The sequence below is a fragment of the Anastrepha ludens genome, chromosome 6, assembly GCF_028408465.1.
Source record: "Anastrepha ludens isolate Willacy chromosome 6, idAnaLude1.1, whole genome shotgun sequence".
NCBI lineage: Eukaryota > Metazoa > Arthropoda > Insecta > Diptera > Tephritidae > Anastrepha > Anastrepha ludens.
Window position 1 is genome coordinate 40,547,306 of NC_071502.1, and position 24,714 is coordinate 40,572,019.

General features: G+C 33.5%; 1 protein-coding gene across 5 annotated transcripts in view; it reads right to left on the minus strand.

Moving 5' to 3' along the window:
- Nucleotides 1-24,714, minus strand: part of LOC128866729 (apolipoprotein D) — a 33,275-nt gene extending 8,561 nt beyond the window's left edge. The window contains exons 1-2 of one of the 5 annotated variants that reach the window (XM_054107688.1): nucleotides 24,635-24,714; nucleotides 14,119-14,465 (exon numbers count right to left, since the gene is read on the minus strand). In XM_054107688.1, the coding sequence (XP_053963663.1) occupies nucleotides 14,119-14,280 (162 nt within the window). In that variant the 5' untranslated portion in view covers nucleotides 14,281-14,465; nucleotides 24,635-24,714. Of the gene's footprint in view, nucleotides 1-14,118; nucleotides 14,466-24,483 lie in introns of all 5 variants that reach the window. The other 4 variants (XM_054107684.1, XM_054107683.1, XM_054107686.1 and 1 more) reach the window with 4 other exon arrangements.

Below are 24,714 nucleotides of genomic sequence, written 5' to 3' on the forward strand. Positions count from 1 at the left end.
ATCAAATTAAATTGTTTGAATTAAATCCGCTTGAGAAAAAAACAGATTTATTACGTATTTCCAGCTGTGCCACATTCCTATCAGAATATGTCTGTACGAAGTGCAAAAAATGCTATTGTGTGGGAATGCCCCAATCGACCAGATCTTCACACTACGCCAAATTTTGGAAAAACCCATGAAAAAGATAACGATATAACTCATCAGCTCTTTGTCGATTATTAGGCTGCTATCGATAGCCCGATAAGGAATCGCCTCTATGCCAAAATGTCTGAGTTCGGTATTCCCGCAAAACTGATTCAACATTGAGCAACACGTTCAGCTCTGGCAACAGCGAGCTAGGTTTCAGACAAGACAATCCACTATCGTATGGCCTCTTTAACTTGCTCATGAAAGGGGTACTGTGGAGAGCCAGTGTTCACCGTAATGGAACTATTTTCACCAAAAGTGTCCATAGGGAATTGCAAGTGAGATGTTACCGCAGCATTTTCCGCTATCGAAAGAGAGTCAAATAGAGTGGGTCTGGCGGTTAATGAGGGCAAGACGAAGTAGATGAAAACGCTCATCTTGCCCGTGCTACTCTATGGCGTTGAAAGTCGTTGGGTCGTGCCGAAGACTGATGCATCAGCTCTTGGGGTATTCGAGAGAAAGATGCTTCGGAAAATCTTCGGTCCTCTTCGTGTTGGCGATCACTACTATCGCCGAATAAACCACGAGCTGCATGAGCTCTACGACGAGGTGGACATAGTGAAGCGCATCAATATTCAGCGCTTGCGCTGGCTGGGCCACATCCAGCGTATGGATGCAGAAGCTCCAGCAAAGAAAGGAGCCGGATGGCAAGTTAGAGGACAACCGACGTAGGAGAAGACCATGCCTCCGATGGAAGGACCAAGTTGAGGAAGCCCTATTATCGCTTGGTATAACAAATTGGAGGAGGCGCGCGCAAAGCAGAGATGCCTGGCGAGACTTGTTACAGTTGGCTTTAAACCGGTAGCGGGTTATGATCCTTGATCAGGCCATATAGTAAGTCAGTAAGTGGTGAGTGCCATAAAATATTTTTATAAGTAATACAAAAGTAATACAAAAAATACAATTTTCTTTTTAAAACTAAAATTTATGTAAACAAATAAACGTCTTCGATTTTTAAAGCTTCTTAGAAAACACAACTCTCTCCATTATTTATAGAAAACACCTCTTTCTTCAAGTAGCTACCTCGATTAGAGTTGTATAAGCCTAGTACGAGTAATGGACTAGGCAGACAGTACCTTTAATCGGGATTAACGACTCAATATGGAATTTTTCACAAGTTAAGTGCAACTAATGCGGATTAAAAACTAAACTTAATTCTCGTAATTTAAGCGGATTAGGGGAATTTCCGATGGCAATATTGCCAAAGACCGACAGCTAATATCTATTATGAAAAAACAACAATGAAACTTTTAAGGAGAAGAATAAGAAAGACTGGATGCAATGCTAGTTTGAACTAACACTTTCGAGATTACTTTAATTATTTTGATATTTCGGAGAGTTTGAGAAATTCCAAGTTAATATTTTTTTTAATAAATAATTATTTCTTAGTATCAGGGCAGCTAATACCTGTATTTGTTGCATACAGTCCGTCTTTTACTGACAAAACTATCCAGCTGTTGTTTATGCTGTCATCCAGACGGCTGCAGAATGAGGTGAGAATGCATGAAAATTAAAATTTCCCGTACAGCGAATAAAGTAAAAATTTCTAAGGTCTTTGATTTAACAACAACAACGACAGACCAAACAAAAAAAAAACCAAGTCATTACTGCTCGTAAACATTTACAAATATTTAACATTTTCTTCAGAAGATATTCTTGATTTCAAATTCTGCACTTTGAAGACACTGAAATGTAAGTAAATATGACATAATTGCAAAAATGTTTTGGTATTAGTAAATTTGAGGTATTTAGAGAAAATTCCCCTCCCGTTTTTTGTTTTTTGTTAATGCGAGCATCAACTGTTTTCGATTTTGACCGCACTCGCAGGAGTGCGATAGAGGGTCCTTTCCATATTTTCAATGTTTAGATTGAAAAATACGTTACTATCGGTTATCGAAAATCGCAATTCTCACTCACCTTAATGTGTATATGAGTGTGTGTGTATGCATGTAAAAAATATTTTTGTAGTAATATGAACTTATTAATCGAGCGGGAGTGTGTCCTATGCAATCAGCCTTATGGGATTGGAATGTTGATTTTACGTCAATTTACCATGCGCTCATTTCATTTAATTATAAATATATTCAAACACACTTATAGCATATTATTTTGTTCCCTGTCATTCAAATTGACAGGCTGATACTTTGACCCCGTTCATCTGCAGTAAGTCGGCATTTCGTTTAAGCTACTTTTCACTTGGAATGCAACTTGATGAAAAACATACATACTTATGTATATATTATTTGGATTATTCTATTTTAAGTTTAAATAATTAGAACAGCAAGTAAATCATTTTTGTTTTATTTAAATAAGCCGACATTGTCAATAAAAATAAAAGCCTCAAAAGCTGTTAACTCAATACAGACAAATAGAGGAAAAACTTAATTTCCATAAAGCACTATACCGCTTGAAAATGATAATCATTGTTGAGCTACTGATCACCGGTAACCGATCAATAATCTGATGTAATGTGCTTGTTATACGAGTATAATTGCATGGCTTGATGATTATATTCATTTGAAGAGCATGACCTTGTCTACTAATCCGCTGCATCTTTATTAGCTCTTCCACATTTATGTCGGCGTAAAGAATAAAGATCACCGCTCCATCGCCCTTGATCTAGAAACCACTCATTGATTATTTCTCTTGAACACTCCAAGAGTCGACTTATCGGATACTGTCATCGTCCGAGTTTCTGATTTATGATTCATGATTTATGAAATATCTCTTTTTTTCGGCACGAGAGGACTTGACTCGCAAGTTGACAAGTTGAATTTCTAAACTAATATTATTAAGGCGTGGATGCCGAGAAATGCGTGCGGTGAGCGTTTGTTTGGGGACAGGAGATCTTGCTTACGAATATCCTCGTAAGTGGAGAAAGTTTTTGATAGCCATTGTATGCGGTTCAAGCAGTTCATAAATTCCAACGTTGGTCAAGTATTCTTTGAGGCCACTTGGCTTTAGGACACCTTGTCAGGAAGATAGGTTGGTCGTACAACGAAAGATGAAGCTGCAATCAAGAAGACTTAGAAAGAGTTTTTCACTATCTGTGTGAGTGCCCAAGTCTAGGCGCTCCACAATATAGGATGCTGAGGGAATTGTCGATGGTTAACATGAAAGAAATTGCGGAAAAGAAATGGACGATATAGGCAGATTCATAGACAAATCAAGATGGTTCGACTAATAAAAAGCAGTGGTTCTATAACTGGTGTATCAAATGGTATCTTTTCTGCTAATTGGGTGTGAGCGGGTAAATAAAAAAAAATCGATTTTTTGTTTTTTTATTATTTTGAAAGTATAGTATCTTAAGAATATACTGTGAAATTTTCATGCGGAAATTCCGAATATTATAGCTTCTACAGCCCATTAACTAGGTAGAGAGACCGCTACTGTACCTCAAACTGTAAGCTCATTTACCTCGAAACTTTTTTTTTCGTCCTGGTATTGTCAAAAAAAAAAACAATTCAACCGAATCGTCTGAAATTTTAATATGTTGTTCATCAATGGCTATCGCCCGTACTAGAATCATGATAAAAACTCATTTTTAGAGTGTCAAATTCAAAACCGCGCCATTTTGTCAATTTTGTTTTTTCATTCTAGTACGGGACATAGCTACAGTCATACTGATTAATAATTTTTTAGGTTTTTGTGTTTCAGATAAATAGAAGAGCCAAAATGGACCGTCCAGGACCAATTTTTCAGGACGGTTAACTTCAGCGCCATTTTTAAAATTTGTAAAATTAAAAAAAAAATTTTCATTTTTGCATTTAAAATGAGTAAAATAAAAAGCCTAAACAATTTAAATATCGTTTTTAATTTTTTATTGTAAAAATACAAAAAATTCCTGAAAATACCCAACATTTTCGAGCTCTAGACCACGGGACCTCTTACTTTGCATTAAATAATTATAGCATAGGGTCTAATTGAGTGGCTTTGACAATTTTTTTCTTTCTTATTTCAAATTAATAATTTTGTTATAAAAATATAAATAGTTTAATCGCATACAATAACCAAGAATATCCAAGTTCCTAACTTCAAATTAAAAAACAAATTCAATAAATTTTTCACCAACATTTTGAACTTTTTAATCAGATTTTTAAGAAAATTTAGAGTATGCAGTTTTAGAACTAATTGAAATTTAGTAAAAAAAACGCAAGTTGGAAGTGTCGCAAAAATCGGGTTTATTTTGTACAGCTTTCTTTTTGCTGATAGTGTTGGGTGCTTTGTTCCACGTAAACCAAAGATTAAAAAGTAGTTTTTCCGAGTCTCGAATTTAGGCAACAGTTTCGAGATATGAGCCGTCGAAATTCGAAATAGATGCTTTAGTAAAAAATTATTTAAAATTAATGTGTGCAAACAACTAGAAAAGGAAAAATATTATCATGATCCGCTTATTCCGTACTTTTAAATAGCAAATAGGGTCAAATATCGGATTTTCGAAGAATTAGAAACCTTATATTTAAAAACATGTTTGACCAGTAAATCGGTCAGCCCCTATTTCGACTTAATTTAAAAAAAATGGTTTGGTCCAATATCCAGTCGAATGCTGTACAGTACCATGATTACAAGATTTGAAATTTTGATCAAGCATTTTTCTAATATTTTTTTTTAATTTTATTTCTATTTTTCCTTTTTGGTTATTGCTGTTTGCTTTAAGATCAAAGAGAAATATTCTTAGCAACTAATGTAATATGTTTTGTTTGCTATTTTAAGTAACAGTTATATAAAAAGCGTACGCGGTTAGTTGCTTATTTTTGAAATACCAATCTCTCGGCAAACGCTGTAGCTGAATGGCGTAGATTCGAACTCCGTGCATGAAACACCAATGACAGAAAATGTTTTTTCTAATAGCTGCCCCTCTTCGGCAGGCAATGGCAAAGTATATTTCTGCCATGAAAAAGTTTCTCAAAAAAACCATCTGAAGTTCGAAGTCATTGTCTAACAGAAACTAAATAAGTTGCAAATTTTGTATAAACATTAGAAATGTTCAACAAACTATGTATATATGGTTAAATGAAAGAAATAATCTGTATGGAAAAAGTGCGCAACCCCGCCATGGAAAAAATATTATAAACATTCAGCGAGATTTTTTAGCAACTTAAGAAGCTTTACCAAATATACCAAAAATTTTCGTAAAATTATAATTAAAAACCAAAGAATTGTGATGAGCAATTTTTAATTTGAGAATTTCAAACTTGAGTTTATATCGTTTTTTTCATTCGTAGAAAATGAGAAAATGAGCTGTACTTAAAAAAAAAGTAATATTCAAAAAAAGAAAAAATATTTAGTAAAAATTTGTCAAAATGCTGATGGATGAATGTTATCTTTGGAATTTCTCTATATTAACATGGCTTCATAGATTTCTCGGATTATTCTGAGCGAACTCCACCAAGTCTATGTGCATATACATACATACATACATATGTATATATGAATTATGTATTTGGTTCAATTGAATACAGTTACCTTTTAATTTATTTAAATTCATATGTACACACATACATATATAGGTATGCATGTTTACTTGGATATGTGCTTCAAGTATGAGCATACAGCTTTATAGCATACATGAATAAGTCTATATATGTATGAAAGTATGCCATGAACTGCTCGAAAAGCCTTAACACACAAACCCCTATAATTCTACTTCAAAGAAAAAGTTAAAATACTGCTATAATTGTGATCTTATTTTCCTGAGGTCATCATGACTGGTACGAGATCAATTAAGGCTCAACACTATCAATTAAAGTTTGTATTTGTTTATAGTAATTAGAACACGTGTGAAACATGTAGCTTCTTAGTAATGCTTCACTTTCTGTTTTTTCTTTTTGTGTTTGTCTAATCATCTTGTTAAAAGTAGTCCAAAGTTTTGAGAATCAACATCAAAATTTAACCAGTCAAAAGGTCAGCACTCGCAAGCTGCACAACGCAGAATGTATATAAGTATGAATGTATGTATGGTTTATGTGTGCTTGCATGTCTACACTCGGCCATCAATTAGTACGCATGTGCCCTTCTGGGAAATTTTCTACTTCTGAATTAACTGGCACATAATAATTTATATGTACTTGTTTTTGGTTACATTTCTGTAGCCGAATCACTGTATGAATGCATCACCACAGCCGTTTTTTTTCACAGCCCAGTAATACCAAAATGTTAAGAAAAAATGCAGAAAAAAAGAAAATTTCAATAACAAAGAAAAAGGGATTTTTATCAGCTGGTAGAGCAAAAAGTGGGAATTTTGAAAATGCATACTTTTTTGCAGCGCAGTTGAATAAAGTACAATATTTGACACTTCAAGGAGTCTGATTACTTAAATATTTATAACTAAAACAAACAAAAAATCCAATCCTGCTACTTTGCTATCCTTTGAGTATAAAAACATAGCAGCAAATTTTCCATTGATAAATTGTGATATGAATTTTACAATACAAAAACTTTAATGAGCAAGTATGATGAGTAGGTATAATGTGAGAAATGTATTGACATCTATCATTTGCATACACCAAAATGTGTTTTCCATTTCAACCGACATTAAATGTAAGAAAAAAGTAATTGGTTAGGGTCACATACAGCATAGAAAAAGTAGTAACCTATTTTGTTTCGAAAAATATCAGTTGAACAAATTTAGAGGTTGCGAAAATCATTTGAAGCTGTATAACGAAAAATGTATTAAGTGATTGAAAAAAATAGTAACTTCTAAATGATATAAATTTGTCTTGCTAAAAGAGATTCTCTTTTCCTCTCCGTAAATAAGGTAAAACACGAAAATTAGTACTTTTTGAGCTATTTTTTCAACATTTCCCTGTTGTCGCCACACGAATATCAAAACATAGTAAGAAATAAAATAAAAATTCATTATAAAGTGTGCTTCATAAGACGCGCATAGATGTTGTTTTAAAATAAAACATGTACAATTTGACTACTTTTATACAAAATACAGCTTTTAATAATTATACATATGTGAAAAATGACATCATTTAAATATCCACTTTTGCAGGTGAAATCCGCCAAACAGTCGATTCATGAATCCCAAATTGTTGCGAACGACGAGATATCGATGTTGAAAGTTGTTCAGCAACACTTTGCGCTACAACAGCAATATTCTCAACAGAATGCCCAGTGTTTGGTCTGCCAATCCTTTTTTTAGACTCGGCAGAACCTGTTTGTTCGACTTTTTTCACCAACCTTTGAAGTGTCGACTCATTCGGACGATTATTTTCATCAAAAAATTACGAATTTTACAATGTGTTGCTATTAATGATCAACCATTTTCATAATAAATTTCAATGATTTTAACGCGATGCGCGTCAAATGACAAAAACATCTTGAAATTCACTGAAACTCCTTTTCGAGAGTTTTGTACTACTTCTTTTAATGGGAAATAAGAAAAAGTATCGTCCAACCTTTACAAAGGCACCAACACAGTTTTGGAAAAAAAATTTAAATTATGTGTATAAGGATTTAAAATGATTTAAGTTCAAATGCTATGCATTTTTTTTAAATTTATATAGTTTTAGGCGTCAAAAAGTCTATAAAATTAAAAATTAAGCTTAATATTTGATATCCAAAATTTAAATTTGGTACTTGGATTTATTAAACAAAAAGATCGCTACCCCTTTCAAGTTTAATTAATTCTAACAGATTTCCATTCCTTTTTAAATAAATAATGAAGCATTCACTTCTGTTAGATGTTTGCCCAAACTCCTCTTGCTATTTGTGGCGTGTGTTGATGCTTTGCCACAAATAGAGAAACCTCCAACCCAATTCTGAGCGCCGAATCGTTTTTATGAGGGAACCTTTTTCACGGCAGAAATATACTCGGAGGTTTGACATTGCTTGGCGTGGGGCGACCGCTATTAGAAAAACTTTTTCTATTGTTTGATATTCATGCTCGGTAATTCAAACCGGCGCACTCCCGAATGGTAGTCAAGCACCAATCCATTCGGCTACGGCAGCCATCAACTCTTTTCCTTTGATATCGATAAAAAAAAAACCAGTCGCAACCCAGCTTATACATACATAAACTAGCTCATTAGTTCACATTTTCCCTGCAGGGTATACCATTTGGCTCTTTGTAGCATGGTCATATATCTTTAAGTACGTAAGTACTCAGCATTCCATAGAAGAGGTACTTAATTGTTAAAAAAGCTGCCTGACCACTTTATATAAACTATAAATTGGAAGATAAGAAAACAAGAAAAAACCTCGAGTGCAATAAAGTTTGATCAATTATGTATATACGCTCAAGTAAGCTTTTGCTGCAGTATAATGACCTCAAAGTAGTGCAACGTAAGTGAGCAAGCAACAAAGTCTGTTACAATTATTTTCCAGAATATTATTATTAAGTCAAAATAGATTTTAGAAAGGCAGCTCACTGAACACTAACGGTAACAGTCATTACCTACAATAAGTGTATCTGAGACACTGCCTAAACTATCCGAAATTTTGTACAAAAATGCATTTTAAGTAACAAAAATTGTGCAAATTTTTGCTAAATATTTGTATCCCAAAAAAAATCTGAAAAAAGGTGAAGCTGTGTAAGAGCATACAGGATATGCATGATGTGGAGGGTTCTAGGACAGTTTATAAAATAAATAAAATTTTCAATCGAGTTCGACTTTTCGATGAGGAACTGGTTTTGTTAACAGATCATTTATTTTGTTTTTTATTGACCAAACAAAAGAAAATGGTTCTAAAAGTATTTCTCTATATGAGGAATTAAAATGACAAAAGGAAAAAATGCCAATTCATATAATCTAGGCACATTTATTTTGCATTCTTAACACTTTCCCGCCAAAATCGCAATTCAAGAAAATGAACATTTTGCTTTTCAAGTACCAACTCTACCAAGACTTACTAACGGTACCTATAAAAAATACTTAATTTGTGATTTAGAGTAAGCAAATTTCGGATTTTTATATCCATTGAACGATTTTTATTGATGGCAAATATATTATATTAATTCTCCGAAAATATACATATTCATTTACAATCCTAGCGGACATTTGTGCAATAACTTTTTTGACTATTCGGGAAAAACATTTTAAATCTTTTTATTTAACTAAACGATTTTAAATGAACAAGTGAGGATTAAGTTTTAATATTTTCCATTTTTTTATGAAGAAACGTTTTCCTGTATGGTTTTTCTTGCACACAATTACTGCCACTTGCTCCACGAGCAGAATCTGAAAAAATAACTGTTTGCCGTGCAAAAGTATGGTCTTTATTGCCAAATTTATGCAAGAGCTTATTTTATTATCATATTTTGTAGCTTATGGAAAATAACGCTATTATTGTTAAAGGGAAGCTGCCATAGTTACGCAATTTCGAATTCTACATTCATGGCGTACAAATCTCCGGGAAGGATTAATTGCTAGTAGCTCTTATCCCCTTCCACGTATTTAGCCACCACGTATTTAGCAAAGGTGGTGATTGTCCCACGGCATGTATTTTGTTATCTACTCTGAGGCTGCAGACCGCGTGCAAGCGAAGACGTTGTGCAAGCGGCCAGCTTGAAACCGTGCGGTACTGTTTTCAAAAACGAATCGTTTGGCATAGTGAATTGTTTACATTTCATTTAATTGATTGCGACTGTGAAATAAACGCGAACTACTAAAAAATGTATTAATGGCAATGACTTAGATTAAAAAATACGGCGAGTGGGTTTGCGTCTCATTTTTAAATGGGTCGCCAGGGGAAGGGCTACTTTTCTTAAAGTTTTGAGTGTGCTTTTATATGCTTTACCTCCGCCAACTATCACAAAAACATGACCGGACATTATCGGGATCTTATTGAAATTTTCTCATTGTTTTTCAATAAATTCCCCAATTTTTGGGAAAATGTAATTAAATATACGAGTATTAATTGACTTATATGAATATTCAAACAATTTCTGTTCGTCTAGCCGTAATTCTTTATATAAGTGGTAAAATTCTCTAGAAAAATTTATTTCGATAATTGATTTTATTCCATTAGTTTTACCCCTAAAAAAAGGTTTTCATTTAGATTCAGATGAGTTCCCTTGTATCAGGATGGTTTAAAACGATTTTTTTTTGTTACCCCTAAATTTGACGTCTGCGACTTGACATGACACCCCATGTGAAAAAATACACTTTTCCAAAAATTTGTTTAAAAATGTTTAAAGATCGATATTATTTCAGCTAATCTTTTAATTTCTCTTCCCAAATGGCCAACAAATTACATTAAAAAACCAGATGATGCACATTATCGTTTTTGTAGTTTTTTTAATTTGTGGAGGTTTTCAGGATTCCTCTACAAAATAGTAATTATTATTATTATCTATTTTTTTACAAATAAAGCATAGCGTATAATTTTTTGGACATTTGTGAACGAAAACTAAAAGCAACATTCGATAATATGGATCTGTAAACATTCTATAAAAAATTTACGAAAAAATGCATTTTTCAAATGGGAATTCAATAGCAATTTTCATAGCGTTGGTGGAATGGGTGGGTTAGGTTAGTTTGAGTGGCTGTCATCCGACACACTTGGGCATGAATAGTCCCATTGTGATACTACTGGAGCTCATCCTTTTCACTTCTGAGTCTTCACTGAACCAAGCTCGGGATTTAATGAATTTTGTTAATTTCGGTAATCTTATTTGTGAGACCTCTTCAATGCTGTAACGAAAGGGGAATACCTGATCGTGGATCTGTATAGAGCAATGCATGCACGCAGGAGGTATTCCACGCCTTCCTTTTCTGCAATATCTTGACAGCTTCGACAAAAGGCATTATGTATTATCCCCAGTCTATTTGCATGCTTTACAATTAAACAATGCTCTGTTAGTACCCCTAGCGTGTTTTTCAAATTCTGTCTCCTAAGATTCAGGAGCGATTTTGTGCGGCCGTGGTTCCACTCTGGCCAAGTTTGCCTGCTTATTTGGCAAAGTGGTGATTGCTGGCAGAATTAATTAAAAAAGCAATACAAAAATAGGTATCTCATAACCATAAAACGAATTTAAAGGATAGCATCAAATAATTAATTTGTTTTGACATCTTATTGCACATATATAGTAACTACATATACAGGATTTATAGTTGACTGAAGGCAGGAAAATAAGGCCGAAATGCCTTTCAACCAAGTCTGAGTCATTCAATATTTTTTCCTGTTGCTATAAAAAAAATTGTCATGTGCTAATTTTTTTTCCACAATCACTGCAGGCAATAATAAAATATTAAAGCAGAAATTGAAAAGGAAATATATACATATATATGTACATATATGTAGGTATATAATTCCACGAAAATCTCAAAATGCATTTTATTGCATTCGTTGTGTAAGCATATTGGCATGCCTTAAAAGAGTCTGCTTAATGGCGTAACTATACAGGGTGAGTAGTTGAGCTCAGCGCAAAAGGAATGTGCTGACTCCTCTGGAGTCTAGACGACAGAATGCTGAGGTTGTGATATAAATGCCCAGTGAGGCACTTTTGGTAATCAGAATTGGCGCTGTGGGATGAACCAAAGTTATGTTACGGTGCTCCCACTTTTGCAAAGCGATATCATTGAAAATGTGATTAGGTAGCCTTACTAAGTAAATACTATTGGGAGGTTGAATTAGTTTTAAAGGTTTTTTTCGAAGATTTGGGGCTTTATTGTGAAAAAACGGTACAAAATATTTTATTTGAAGTATTGGCCATCGCTAGCTACAACTTTCGCCCATCTTTCGGGCAATTTTCGGATGCCGTTTCTCCAAAATTCTGGCCGCTGCTTGGCTATCCATGACTCAACCCATATTTTGGTAGCCTCGTACGAGGAGAACCGCTGGTCCGCCAAATCGAGACTCATATGCCGGAACAAATGATAATCGGAGGGAGCTATGTCTGGACTATACGGCGGGTGGGGTAACACTTCCCAGCCAAGCGTTCCAAGGTATTTTTTGACAGGTTGAGCAACATGCGGCCGAGCGTTGTCATGTTGCAAAATAACCTTGTCGTGCCTTTTTACCGTTTCCGGCCGTTTTTCTTTCAATGCCCGGCTTAAACGCATCAATTGCAGTCGGTAACGATCCCCCGTGATTGTTTCGCCCGGTTGGAGCAGCTCAAAATATACGACGCCGACCTGACCCCACCAAATGCAGAGCATGATTTTCTTGCCGTGAATATTCTGCTTGGCCGTCGACGTTGATGCGTGGCCGGGCAAACCCCATGATTTTTTGCATTTTGGGTTATCGTAGTGGATCCATTTTTCGTCGCCAGTCACCACCCGATGCAAAAAACCCTTCCGATTTTGTCGCTCGATCAGCAATTCGCACGTAAAAAATCGCCGTTCGACGTCGCGCAGTTTCAACTCGTACGGGACCCAATGTCCTTGCTTTTGGATCATTCCCATCGTTTTTAGACGCTTGCAAACGGTTGATTTATCAACGCCCAATGATTCAGCAAGCTCTTCTTGGGTTTGGCACGAGTCCTCGTTTACCAATTCCCCCAATTCCGCGTCCTCGAACTTTTTGGGCTGGCCAAGACGCTCCTTGTCTTCGGTGTGAAAATCACCACTTTTGAATCGTCGAAACCAGTACTCACATGTTGAAATCGACGGAGTATGGTCTGGGTAGGCCTCCTGCAGCAATTCACGGGCTTGGACTGTATTTTTTTTCAAATTGAAGCAGAAAAGCAAAGCTTCCCGCCAATTGCGTTTCGACGGCATGAAAGTTGACATACTCGGAGCACGAAAACACTGCGTTGTTTATACTTCAGCGAAATGACAGATACTGATAAACAAAGCCTAGGGATGAGGCTTTGTCATGAATATATATTCAGTATTGCCAACGCGATAAAGTGATAAATAGCGCCATCTGTGTGTCACCTTTAAAACTAATTCAACCTCCCAATATAAATATACTAACGATTGTAGCTACACTCTGCTTTACAAATATATTTTACAAAAGCTTTAATTGATAATTATTATTTACCGACAAACTTAAGCAACAAATCTATTAAAAAAGTAATAAGAAAAAATAAATATGTAAATGAATTTACTTTTTATTGCACAACCAATTGTCGCTTTGTCTTAATTGCAGCTGCCGGGCATTATGCAAATATGTACATACTTATAATATCTGCTACGTAAATGGGTCAAGGAATTTAATTCGTAAAATTGATAGCAGTATTTATATTAAAAAAAATTAAATAAGCTTATAAACAGGAATATTAAAAAAAATCGGAAATAAGTTTTACAATAGGAGTTGCTATATAACAATAATAACAATAGAATGAAATATTATTGTCCTCGTGCACTCGGTCGAGCTTTTGAAAGCGGAAAGACTTTTATGAAAGTTGTTTTATGGCAGGAGTTCACTCGGTGTTGCTGCTTAAACTTTTGCTGACTTCTTCCAACCGTAGTCATACAAATATATTTATCTCTTTGCCGTCTCTTCGTTTAACAGTATAACAATAGACGAATTAAAGTCCATGTAACCTCAGTTACCAGCTTCCAAATTGATTTGCCGAGTTTTTCAATTATCAACGCCGGTCAGTAGGTGTCATCCTCTTGCCAGGAGAAGACCTTATATCTCATATAATCTAAGTATGAGGATGTAGAAGCATTCAAAAATGTGTTAAGCATGTGGCGTATAAAAATTAATACTAATACAGAATTTTGTAAAAAGGTTTAAAAAAATTCAAGGGTTCTAAACATGCTTTTCAGTAACATTGAATTTTCTCTAGGCACATAAATACGCGGAATTTCGACAAACCGACATATTTGGACTAAGCTTTTTCTACCTGTAAGGCACTAAATTGTTGACTTCTAATCCAAATTCAAAATATTAAGTACTCATAGCTGCAGTCGAGGATAAATCTCCGTCATAGTTGAAATATAAAAAAATATAAAATTTGTCTAGGCTGTTTCAAATAGGCTGTTTTGTTAAAAGTCGATAGATACGAGTATATGTATTTTCTTTTCTTACCCTGCTCATATTGAATTTTGGCATCGATGGGTATTTCGGACACCTGCCAAAGCCATAACTCTCTGCGCCATCGACGAGTAGCAATAGCGTCAGCAATGCAGTCGCGCATACGCAGCAAAAAGAATGTGAGTATTTGTTGTTCAACCAAATTGGCGTAAACATTTGGAGCAATTTTTGGACGTTATTTAGAAGTCACAACAACAAGATATAATTTATGTATTTTGGCACTTTTTTCACTGTTTGTTTTTATTACTTTCTGCCGTCTTTTTTTGTTTTTTTATTTTTTTTTGCTTTACGTTAACTTTCTGCTTTGCGAACGGAGATAATTTTCACTTTTGTACTTTCAGCTGAAATATATACGAATTATATTTATGAAAAAAAACATTTGTCTTGTTGTTAAGTGCGAAGTAAATATTTTTAGAAATTCAAGAAATATTTTTAACTGTTTTTCACATAACAGATGAGTAAAATTTTTGATAGCTGCGGTATTAATGTTCGAATGTTTTATTTAAAATCGCTACAGAATTTTATTAATACGTCGTGCATCTGGTATGAATTAATTTTTTGTTATTTATTTTTGATTAAATTTTTTAATAATCTTAAATATTTACAAATATATATGTTTTTATAATTTTTTTTTAATGTTTTAATTGTTTTACTCAATACTTTAGTACTTATCCTTTAAACAGTACTTGAATGATCTATGCGCTGTAGATTACTTCAAATTCTAATTGAATTTAATTTTGGTAAACTAATTTTAATTTATTAATTTAAGTTTTAAATATTTTTTATATATTTTTAATCTTTTAATATTTTTTTTTTAATTAATTTTAACCTCAAATTTATGTTTTTAATACAATATATTTTATTCTTTTTATTTTTCTTTTATTTTAAATAAATATTATTTTTTAATTCACTAATATTTTATTTATTTTTATATTATCGTTCAATATTATTAAGTTCTTTTTAAGCACCTAAAGTTTAAAATATTTATTATGTTAAAACTTTATAGTTTTTAATGTTTTAATACTTATGGCTTAATACAACTAATACATTTTTTAATATTATTTTTTATTTATTAATTTATTTGCATGAGAACTGATTATGAATAATTAATCCACTAAAGATAAGCGTTGGCTACTATGGCCATTGATGATACCGTTTAATAATTAAATACTTTTTTAAGCAATTAAAATTTAAAATTTTTATTTTTTTAATGATTTCATATATCTTTTGATATTTTGGGACTCTCCATACGTTTTTTAATGCATGCCATCTTTTTTAATTATTTATTTATATGCACTTTTCCTCTGTTAGATGCTTTTCTCCAACAAATTTCAGTCCATAAAACTTGCTCAGTCTGAAACTAATTTTGTTTCTAGCCCCAAATAATTTTAATTGTTTTCTTAAAAAAAAAGGGTCAAAGCCATTAAATAATAGTCTTCAGCAAAGGTATTTATATAAACTCGCAATTATTTTTGCATGGTTGTTTTAACTAAGTTTTTTACTCAGTGACTCCTTCCTCGTGCACCTGATTGACTTTTTGTTTTCATACCAAGGTATAAAATATAAAACATTAGATATAAAGGCAATACGTTTTTTTTACTCAGTGATAAAGATTCTGAGAACAGTTTTTAGACTCGATAATAAATTTTTAAACCAAAAATTATTTAGGAGCCATACGTTTGCTCTCAACCAAAAAATATTCAGAGTTTGCGAACTCCTTCTACGCCCATCTGATTGACTTTTTGTTTTTAACCCAATCCGTAAAATAGAAAACATCAAAAATATAGACCATGAATGTTTTTCTGGGATAACTGACGAAGAAACCTGCATATTTTAATTTGTTTGCTTTAATTATTTCAAACTCTACTTCCTTGTAAATAGCGGCTAGTAAAAATGTTCCATCAGAAATTAGCAGCTCTCTTCAAAACAAACGCTTTCAGTTTTCGCTCCCATGCAAGTTTTTCGGCTACGCGCTGTTAGCTTGGGATATTTATGTATCAAAAAATTATCAGTTGCGCTAACAATATTTGATAATAGTGACTAGTAACCGTTTTTGGCACACCGGCATAAGTCAATCTACATTATTTGTATTTACTTTTCATGTTTATTGCCTGATTTTTTCGCTGCCACTAAAATGCAAATATCGAGTAATAAAGCTTTTCCCTTCATTGACTATGCAAAACGGCAAAAATCGCGCAATTTCTTTGACCGCTTTTCGGGTTTTTACCAGCCTGCATCCATGGTTTTTTATTACATATTTTTTGTCACTGATTTTTTGTTTCTTTTTCGTAATAAAGGTACTGTTTTTCGTTTTTGTTGTAGTTTTACTAGTAAAAATATTTTTCTATCGCAACCACGTCTTGGGGGTGTCCACTTGAGTGGCTCAGTGAAACGTAAATATTGACCGGCAAAGCCCACAAGTGCTTTGCTCAACCAAAGTTGGCGGTAACGGCGCAACACACAAAAGACAGCAGACGACAGCCCACAGCCAACAGACGCTGGCCGATGGGTGGCCGGTGGATGGGCATTATGTAATGGGCAGTAGTGGAAATGCGCGCAGACAAGCACTTGCGATAAAAAATTTAATAAAAGAAAAGAGAAAGAGAAGCAGACAAAATATCGTTGTACAACGAAATCCGTTAATCCATATAAAAACAAAGTCATTGTGGGGTGAGGCCGAGTAAAACTCACTTGATTGCAACCTCTTTTGAGAGCGCACTGTGTTTTTCGCTTAGCGCGTTGTAAACAAAACCACAAAGGCACTTGTTGCAAAGCCACAAGCATCAGCTGGAATTATAACAACAACGAAATGTGCAAAAATATACAATACTAAATTTATGTATATAAAATTGCGGCACATTGCGGAAAAAGCAAAGTTGAAAATCGTGAATTTCCACTTAACGCACAAATATGAAATTGAAAGGAAAAAAGAAACATCGAAGAGCTGTTGTAGTAAACCGTGGCAGAAATTGGGTGTAGAAATCAAGGCAAAAATGTTGTGAGTTGCTCCATTTATGCGATGATCAAAAGGAAGGAAGTGCTTGTGCACAATTATGACATTTCCAGTTAAGTGAACGTGACGTTAAGTGGTCGTTATCCTGCTTGCGTCAACTATTACGATAATACATACTAACATATATTACATACATACATATAAAGTGTGATTAGCCACAATTATTTCTTTCCTCGCCCCCTTCATATTGACCCAGTGAGGGAACTTACTAAGTTGCAATTCGGTTACATTTTAAGTAGTTTTATTGGTTATTTTTTAACGGCAAATGGCGATAAGCACCTGCGTTGTAAATGACAGCGAAAAGTGAAGGGTGAAGTCAGTTAATAATTAACAGTTCACACAACCAACAGAATGTTTAGTTTTGCGTATGATTTCGCGAAATAGAAACAAGTCAGCATCGAGAACCTTGAACACGGTTTTGTATTCTAGTTCCGATTGCTTCTCGGCGGGCATAGCACGCCTATTTAAAAAAATTTGAGATATTATAACGTACCAGCATTAACACATTTGTAAAAGAAAAAAATTGTACTAGCTTTTGATTATTTAGCCTTGCTTCTTAGACGGAAATCTTCTATTTAGGCACTGAAAAAATTAGTGTATAAATTCTCTTGGTTTGTTGAGTAATGCAGCCTTCACGATGCGAGTGTTTCTTATTACGTGGAGAGCAACTAAATTTAAGATTACTTCCTATATTCTCTCAATCACAATTTTGGCTATAATAGAGGTTTTCAACAAAAAATTTTATTTTATTTTCAAAACAAAATAAAACAAGTTAGTTAGATGAAAGTTATAAAAAAATGTATTGTAACATATGCTTGTGAAATAACTAACTGCTGCTCACCGTGGGAAGTTAGTATTAAAAATACACAAAATGACAAAATAGTAATGATCTTTTTCAGCTCCGATTTCATGAGAGGTTGGAAAGCAAGCTCATTTTGTAGTTAAATTTCGTTAAGGGAGTATTCTGCAGACTGCAATCAGATTCCAAATACAAACATACTAAAATATATTTATGAGGTATAAGGGCAACGATTCCACTAAATTTTTTTTGTATTGAAAATATCTGATTAGTTTTCATTTCGAATAACGTTTCCATTATTTTCAATAAAATGATTTATTCTAAACTCCGAATATTTTTTTTATTTCTTTTTTGATTTCGGAGCTTATTTTGTATGTAGGTTTATTTTATATTTTTATTATTTTATTTATTCATTATTACTTTACTTATTTTTCTAATATTGTATTAATTCTATTATTAAATTTTGTTATTGCTATTTTATTTGTGTATTGTTATTCTATTTTTGAATTTAATGAATCTTTTATTTGTATATTATTGAACTTTTTTCTAATATTTATTTTATTCATTACTATTTTAGCTTTTATTTTTTTTGAAGTGGAACTTCTTAGGCGTTGATGGACGGCGAGAATAGAGAGTAAAATTTCAAGGCCATGCAACGTTTTAGGCATTTTCGTTCCGCGAGAGAGAAAAAATATATAACGCAGAGGAAAAGGAGAGAGAGAGCTATACCTTATACTATATACAATATATATATCTTAGATACACTTTAGGCTATTTTTCCTGAGTTTTTCCTTGTGGTTGCTAATTTCTAGTGAGAAATAACACTGCCTACTTTTTGGCGCTTGTTTGTTGGTGCAAACTTGTAGGAAATATATTTTTGGTACCTACTTATTGGCGTTATATTTCCTTGGTGCCTACTGTTTGGGGCGCTTTTTGGTCCCAATTTTTTGGGCGTTTTTTTTTGGAGCCTATTTTTTGGCGCTTATTTCCTTTTCCTGGCTTGTGCGTATTATAAATTGCTATCCATTCCGGCGTCGGATTTATTGGTATTGCCTTGCGGTAATTTGTGCCGTTGCTGCGGTCCTGGAATCGCTGCGTTTGTGCGGGTGATAAATGCTCGGAGTAGTGCGCGCTGTTGCCACGGTTTGTGTCTGGTCGACCCTTCTCGGTTTTTTGTAAATTTTGTCTATTTGTATTCTCTGCAAATGTTGTGAATTTATTTAGATACTTGTATATTCTTTTTTGCTCTCTCTCTCTCTTTCTCTCTCGGGTCTCTCCCTCTTTCTTTGTCTGCCTTGAAAGTTTCACTTCTGTTATGTGTACTACGCTACACGAACTTTTTTTAATTGATTTTTTTACTTTTTTATTATCATGTTATTTATTCCTTATTATTATTTTTTTATTGAAAACATTATTTTATTTTATTTTTATTTTAATCTTTTTTTTTATATATTTTATTGCTACATATTTTAGTTTTGTATTATTAATCTATTTCGCAATTCAATCAATTTTTAAGTGCCTTATTATTATAGCCTTTTTCAGTTACCGTATAATTTTTTCATTAATATTTAACTTCTTTTTAATTTTCTTACAATATTTTATTCATTACTATTTTAGTTTAAACATTTTTTTTAAACTCGTCTCAATCTTAATTTTATTACATATTTCTTTATTTATTATTTTTTTCATTATTATTTTAGTTCTCCGTTATTATTTAATTTTTTTACTGCATACCATTCATCAATATTTTATTTTAAATATTTTATTTCTTTTTTATTTTAATTCTAATAGGACTATGAATAAGTTCGTGCGGTTTTTTTTCGAAATTTGAAACTTTATTGACGTAAAATGGCTACAAATTTAATATTCAAAATATTGTCCATCGCTTACTACTACTTTTTCCCATCTTTCTGGCAATTCACGGATTCCCTTTGTGAAAAATTCGGTCGGTTTTGCCGCAATCCACGAATCGATCCATTTTTTGACTTCATCGTAATTACGGAAGTGCTGGTCAGCCAGGCCATGTTGCATCGATCGGAAGAGATAGTAATCGGATGGCGCAAGGTCTGGACTATACGGCGGGTGGGGTAGGACATCCCATTTGAGCGTTTCTAAGTATGTTTTGACCACTTGTGCAACATGTGGCCGAGCATTGTCATGTTGCAAAATAGCTTTGTCGTGTCTATCGGCGTATTGCGGCCGTTTTTCTCGCAGTGCTCGGCTCAAACGCATCAATTGTCGTCGGTAGACATCCCCCGTAATCGTTTCATTCGGTTTCAGTAGCTCATAATACACAACACCCAGCTGGTCCCACCAGATACACAGCATAACCTTCAGGCCATGAATATTCTGCGCCGACGTCGATGTTGAAGCATGGCCAGGGTATCCATACGTTGCCCGACGTTTTGGATTGTCGTAATGGACCCACTTTTCATCGCCAGTCACAATTCGATGCAAAAAACCCTTTCTTTTGTGCCGTTGAAGCAGTTGTTCGCATGTCATAAAACGGCGTTCAACGTCTCTTGGCTTCAATTCATACGGCACCCAATGGCCTACCTTTCGGATCATTCCCATGGCTTTTAAACGTTTGGAAATGGTTGATTGATCAACTCCCAAAGTTTTTGCAACCTCTTCTTGCGTTTGAGCCGGATCTTGATCGAGCAATTCCTCCAATTCGGTATCCATGAACTTTGGCGGCGCACCCTCGCGTTCTTCGTCTTCCAAGCCAAAATCACCACTTTTAAAGCGTGCAAACCACTTCTGGCACGTTCGCTCAGATAGAGCATGCTCACCATAAACTTCCACCAAGATACGATGACTTTCGGCTGCTTTTTTCTTCATATTAAAATAATGAAGAAGAATTCCCCGCAAAAACACATTATTTGGCACGAAATTCGACATTTTCAAGAGTGGTAAAAATATTGTTGTTTACGCTTCAAATAAAAAACTTATACTGACGTTTGTGCCTTACGACAGTAGCTCTCCAATGAATGTTTGGAAATGTGGATCGATGGAATAATAATCAAGTTACGCCATCTGTTGTAAAACCGCACGAACTTATAAATAGACCTATTATTATTCCATTTATTATTGCTATTTTATTTAATAATATAAATACAGTGCACTCGCGGTAACTCGAATAGCCGCTAAGTCGAACGACGTGCTAACTCGAACACATTTTTTCCCCTATTGACTTCTTTGTAACTCGAACAATAAAAAAGCGCTATAACTCGAACAAAAAAAACAAATTTATTTGTACACACATTCTTTTCAAACATGTACATTTTGTACATAGATACATATGTAATAGTATATGTATATAAATTATATGTATACTAGTTGTTGTAGTGTTTAACATTAAAAGAGAGGGCTGAAGTCCTTAACAAAATTAAACGTGGACGTAGTGTTACTTCTCTAGCGAAGGAATATGGGGTAGCCAAGTCCACCATAAGTCTTATAAAAAAGAAAGATAAGGCAATTTATGGCTTGCACTAACGCTACCGGCAACCATAAGCTTAAACTTCTCGTTATTGACAAAGCAAGAATCATCGTGTTTTCAAAAATTTTAACTGTCCGGTGGAGTACAAAAATTCCAAATCAGCCTGGATGACTTCGGCGATTTTCAAAGACTGGTTTCATAATTCGTTCGTGCCGCAGGTAAAATCCAGATTCATTAAAACAATTTTTTTAACCAAGTTAAATGACTTTAATATTTAGGTAAGAAAATATTTGAAAGATGGGGGACTACCTGAGAAGGCTCTTCTTCTAATTGATATTGCCCCATCACATCCCAACGAAATCGAATTAAAGTCCGAGGATGGTTTAATTTTAACCATGTTTATGGCGCTGAATGTGACACCATTGATCCAGCCAATGGACCAAAATGTAATTCGTATAACGAAACTATACTACAGAAATTTTCTACTGGCTTTCATTTTCAACAATCGATCGAAAAATCGATATCGATGACTGTTTTTTTAACATAGCACACTCAATTGATAAGTCGAACAAATTCGATAAATCGAACAGCGCCTGTTTTAATTAGTTCGAGTTATCGCGAGTGCACTGTAATATAATACATATTTTTAAAATTTTAAATTTAGTGTTTTTTATTGTCATTGAATTGTTTTGTTACCATATAATTTCTAATTTTTTATTTTATCCATCGCAATTTTAGTTTTTAATACTTTTTTTAGTTTTGATTGTTTAACTTTTTTTTTATTATTTAATATTATTTTACTTCTTCATTTAATGAGATTGATTTACTCCAAGCTCCGAATGTTTTCTTTCTTTTGTATGTGTATTTATTTTATATATTTTTTATTTTAATTCTATTACTCTATTTTTTGTTGCTAGTTTGTTTTGGTGTTATTATTCTATATATTATTCATTTTTCTAATAGCGGTCGCCCCTCGGTAGGCAATGGCAAACCTCTGAGTGTATTTCTGCTATGAAAAAGCTCCTCATAAAAGTATCTGCCGTTCGGAGTCGGCTTGAAACTGTAGGTCCCTCCATTTGTGGAACAACATCAAGACGCACACCACAAATAGGAGGAGGAGCTCGGCCAAACACCTAACAGAAGTGTACGCGCCAATTATTTATTTTTTATTTATTATTATTCTATTTTTTATTTTTTTTTTATTATTGCATTTATTTTTGTTTCCAAATTAATTAATTTCTTTTTAATGTTTACATTATTTTAATATTAATTCCTTTTTATAATTTTAATTCTTTTATTCTATTTTTTTTATTGCTATTTGGTTTTTGTATCATTATTCTAATTTTCAAATTAACAATTTTTTTATCATTATTGCTTTTTTTGTCGCTATATAATTTTTTCATATTACCTAATTTTATCTTAATTTTTATTTTCTTCCTTGCTATTTTAGTTTATAATTAATTTTTTGATTATAATTATATTTATTGGTTGGTTGGTTTAAGGGTGACCCCACATCGGAGTGCCACATAGTCCGCAAGTTGGGTCCGTTGTGTTGCCCTAGAGCTCATTATGTTATATGATTTCCCCACATAACCGAGATTTTTATTGTAGATTTTGGTCAAAGATATTAATTCGTTTCGAGAATTTGATGAGAGATTCGATTTTCAGGTTCGAGAGTACTGAAAGATTGTCAATTGTTGGAGAGCCAAGAAGAGCGAGTCGACTTCTGGCTAGACCGGGACAACTGCACAGCAAATGTCTGCTCGATACTTCCTCATCTTCGTCCTCGCAGTATCTGCACAGGTCGTTTTGAGGAACCCCGAGCCGATGTGCGTGAGTGCCCAAAAGGCAGTGGCCGGTGATAAGAGATATTATATGCCTTAGTTCGTGTTTCGAAAGACTTATAAGGGTTTTTGTCTGTTTCAGATTGTAGGATGGCTAGATTTGTCTGGTCGTAATTATATTTATTACTATTTTATTTCTTCGTTATTATTTAATTTTTTTTTTTATTGTAGGCATCATTACTTTTAGGCGGCCGCTGATTAACATTCGGAATTCACAGAGAGAACGTTCGAATCTCGGTGAAAGATCAAAAATTAAGAACAAGTTTTTTTCTAATAGCGGTCGCCCCTCGGCAGGCAATGGCAAACCTCCGAGTGTATTTCTGCCATGAAAAAGCTCCTCATAAAAATATCAGCTGTTCGGAGTCGGCTTGAAACTGTAGGTTCCACCATTTTGTGGAACAACATCAAGACGCACACCACAAATAGAAGGAGGAGTTTGGCCAAACACAAACACACAAAAAGGGTGTAAGCGCCTATTATATTATATATTATGACTTTATTTTATTTTTTTCATTTTAATTCTATTATTCAATCTTTTTATTCCTATGATATTTTTGTATTATGATTCTAGTTTTCAGTTTAATTATTTTTTTTGTATTATTATTCAGTTTTTTATTTTAGTTGATTTTTTTGATTTTTTATTAGTTTTTCATTGTTATTTAATATTTTTGTATTGTGTGCATTATTATTTTATTTATTATTTCAATTTCCTTTAATTATTCATTTTTTTATTAATATACTATATACATTTTTCTTTATTTATAAAAATTGTTAAAACCTTTTGATTTTATTCATATTATTTTAGTTTATTATTTGTTTTATTTTCATTTTGATTTTATTCATTATTAGTTTTGTTTATTATTTGTTTTTTTTTTTCATTTTGATTCCATTTTTTTATTTTCTTATTATTTTATTTTTCCACTACCATATAATGGAATTTTCTAATTATTTAGTAATTTTTCACCCGTTTTCTCTAAGCATCATTTTATTTTTCTAGTTTATTTTCTGATTCTCATTGCACATTTTATATTTCTTCGAATATTTAATCGCATTCCCTCGAATATTCTGCGCTTAGGTCTCGCACCAACTAACAAAGAATTTTCGTTCGCTATTTTCCGCAAAACAGCTGCCCGAAGCACTAACATTTTAATTGACTGCTTCAAATATTAAAAAAAATTAGCAAATGCATATTATTTACAAGTGTTTTCTACAAATAATGATCGCCTTCACTTTTCTTTATAGCCATGTGTAGTCAGTTACTAACCGATACACACCGTATTACACCAGGCGATCCAGGTTTTCGCGTCTTAGCACAAACTTCCAACTAACAATAATAATGCACAGGAACACTTTTAACCACAAGCAAACACACTTTTTTATTATACTACAATATATTTATAGATATTACTTCCTACATGAAGACAAGCGCGACGAACTAATAGACACAACTTAACGCAGCAACGCTCGCAACAGAACTGCTCGCCGCGTTCACTGG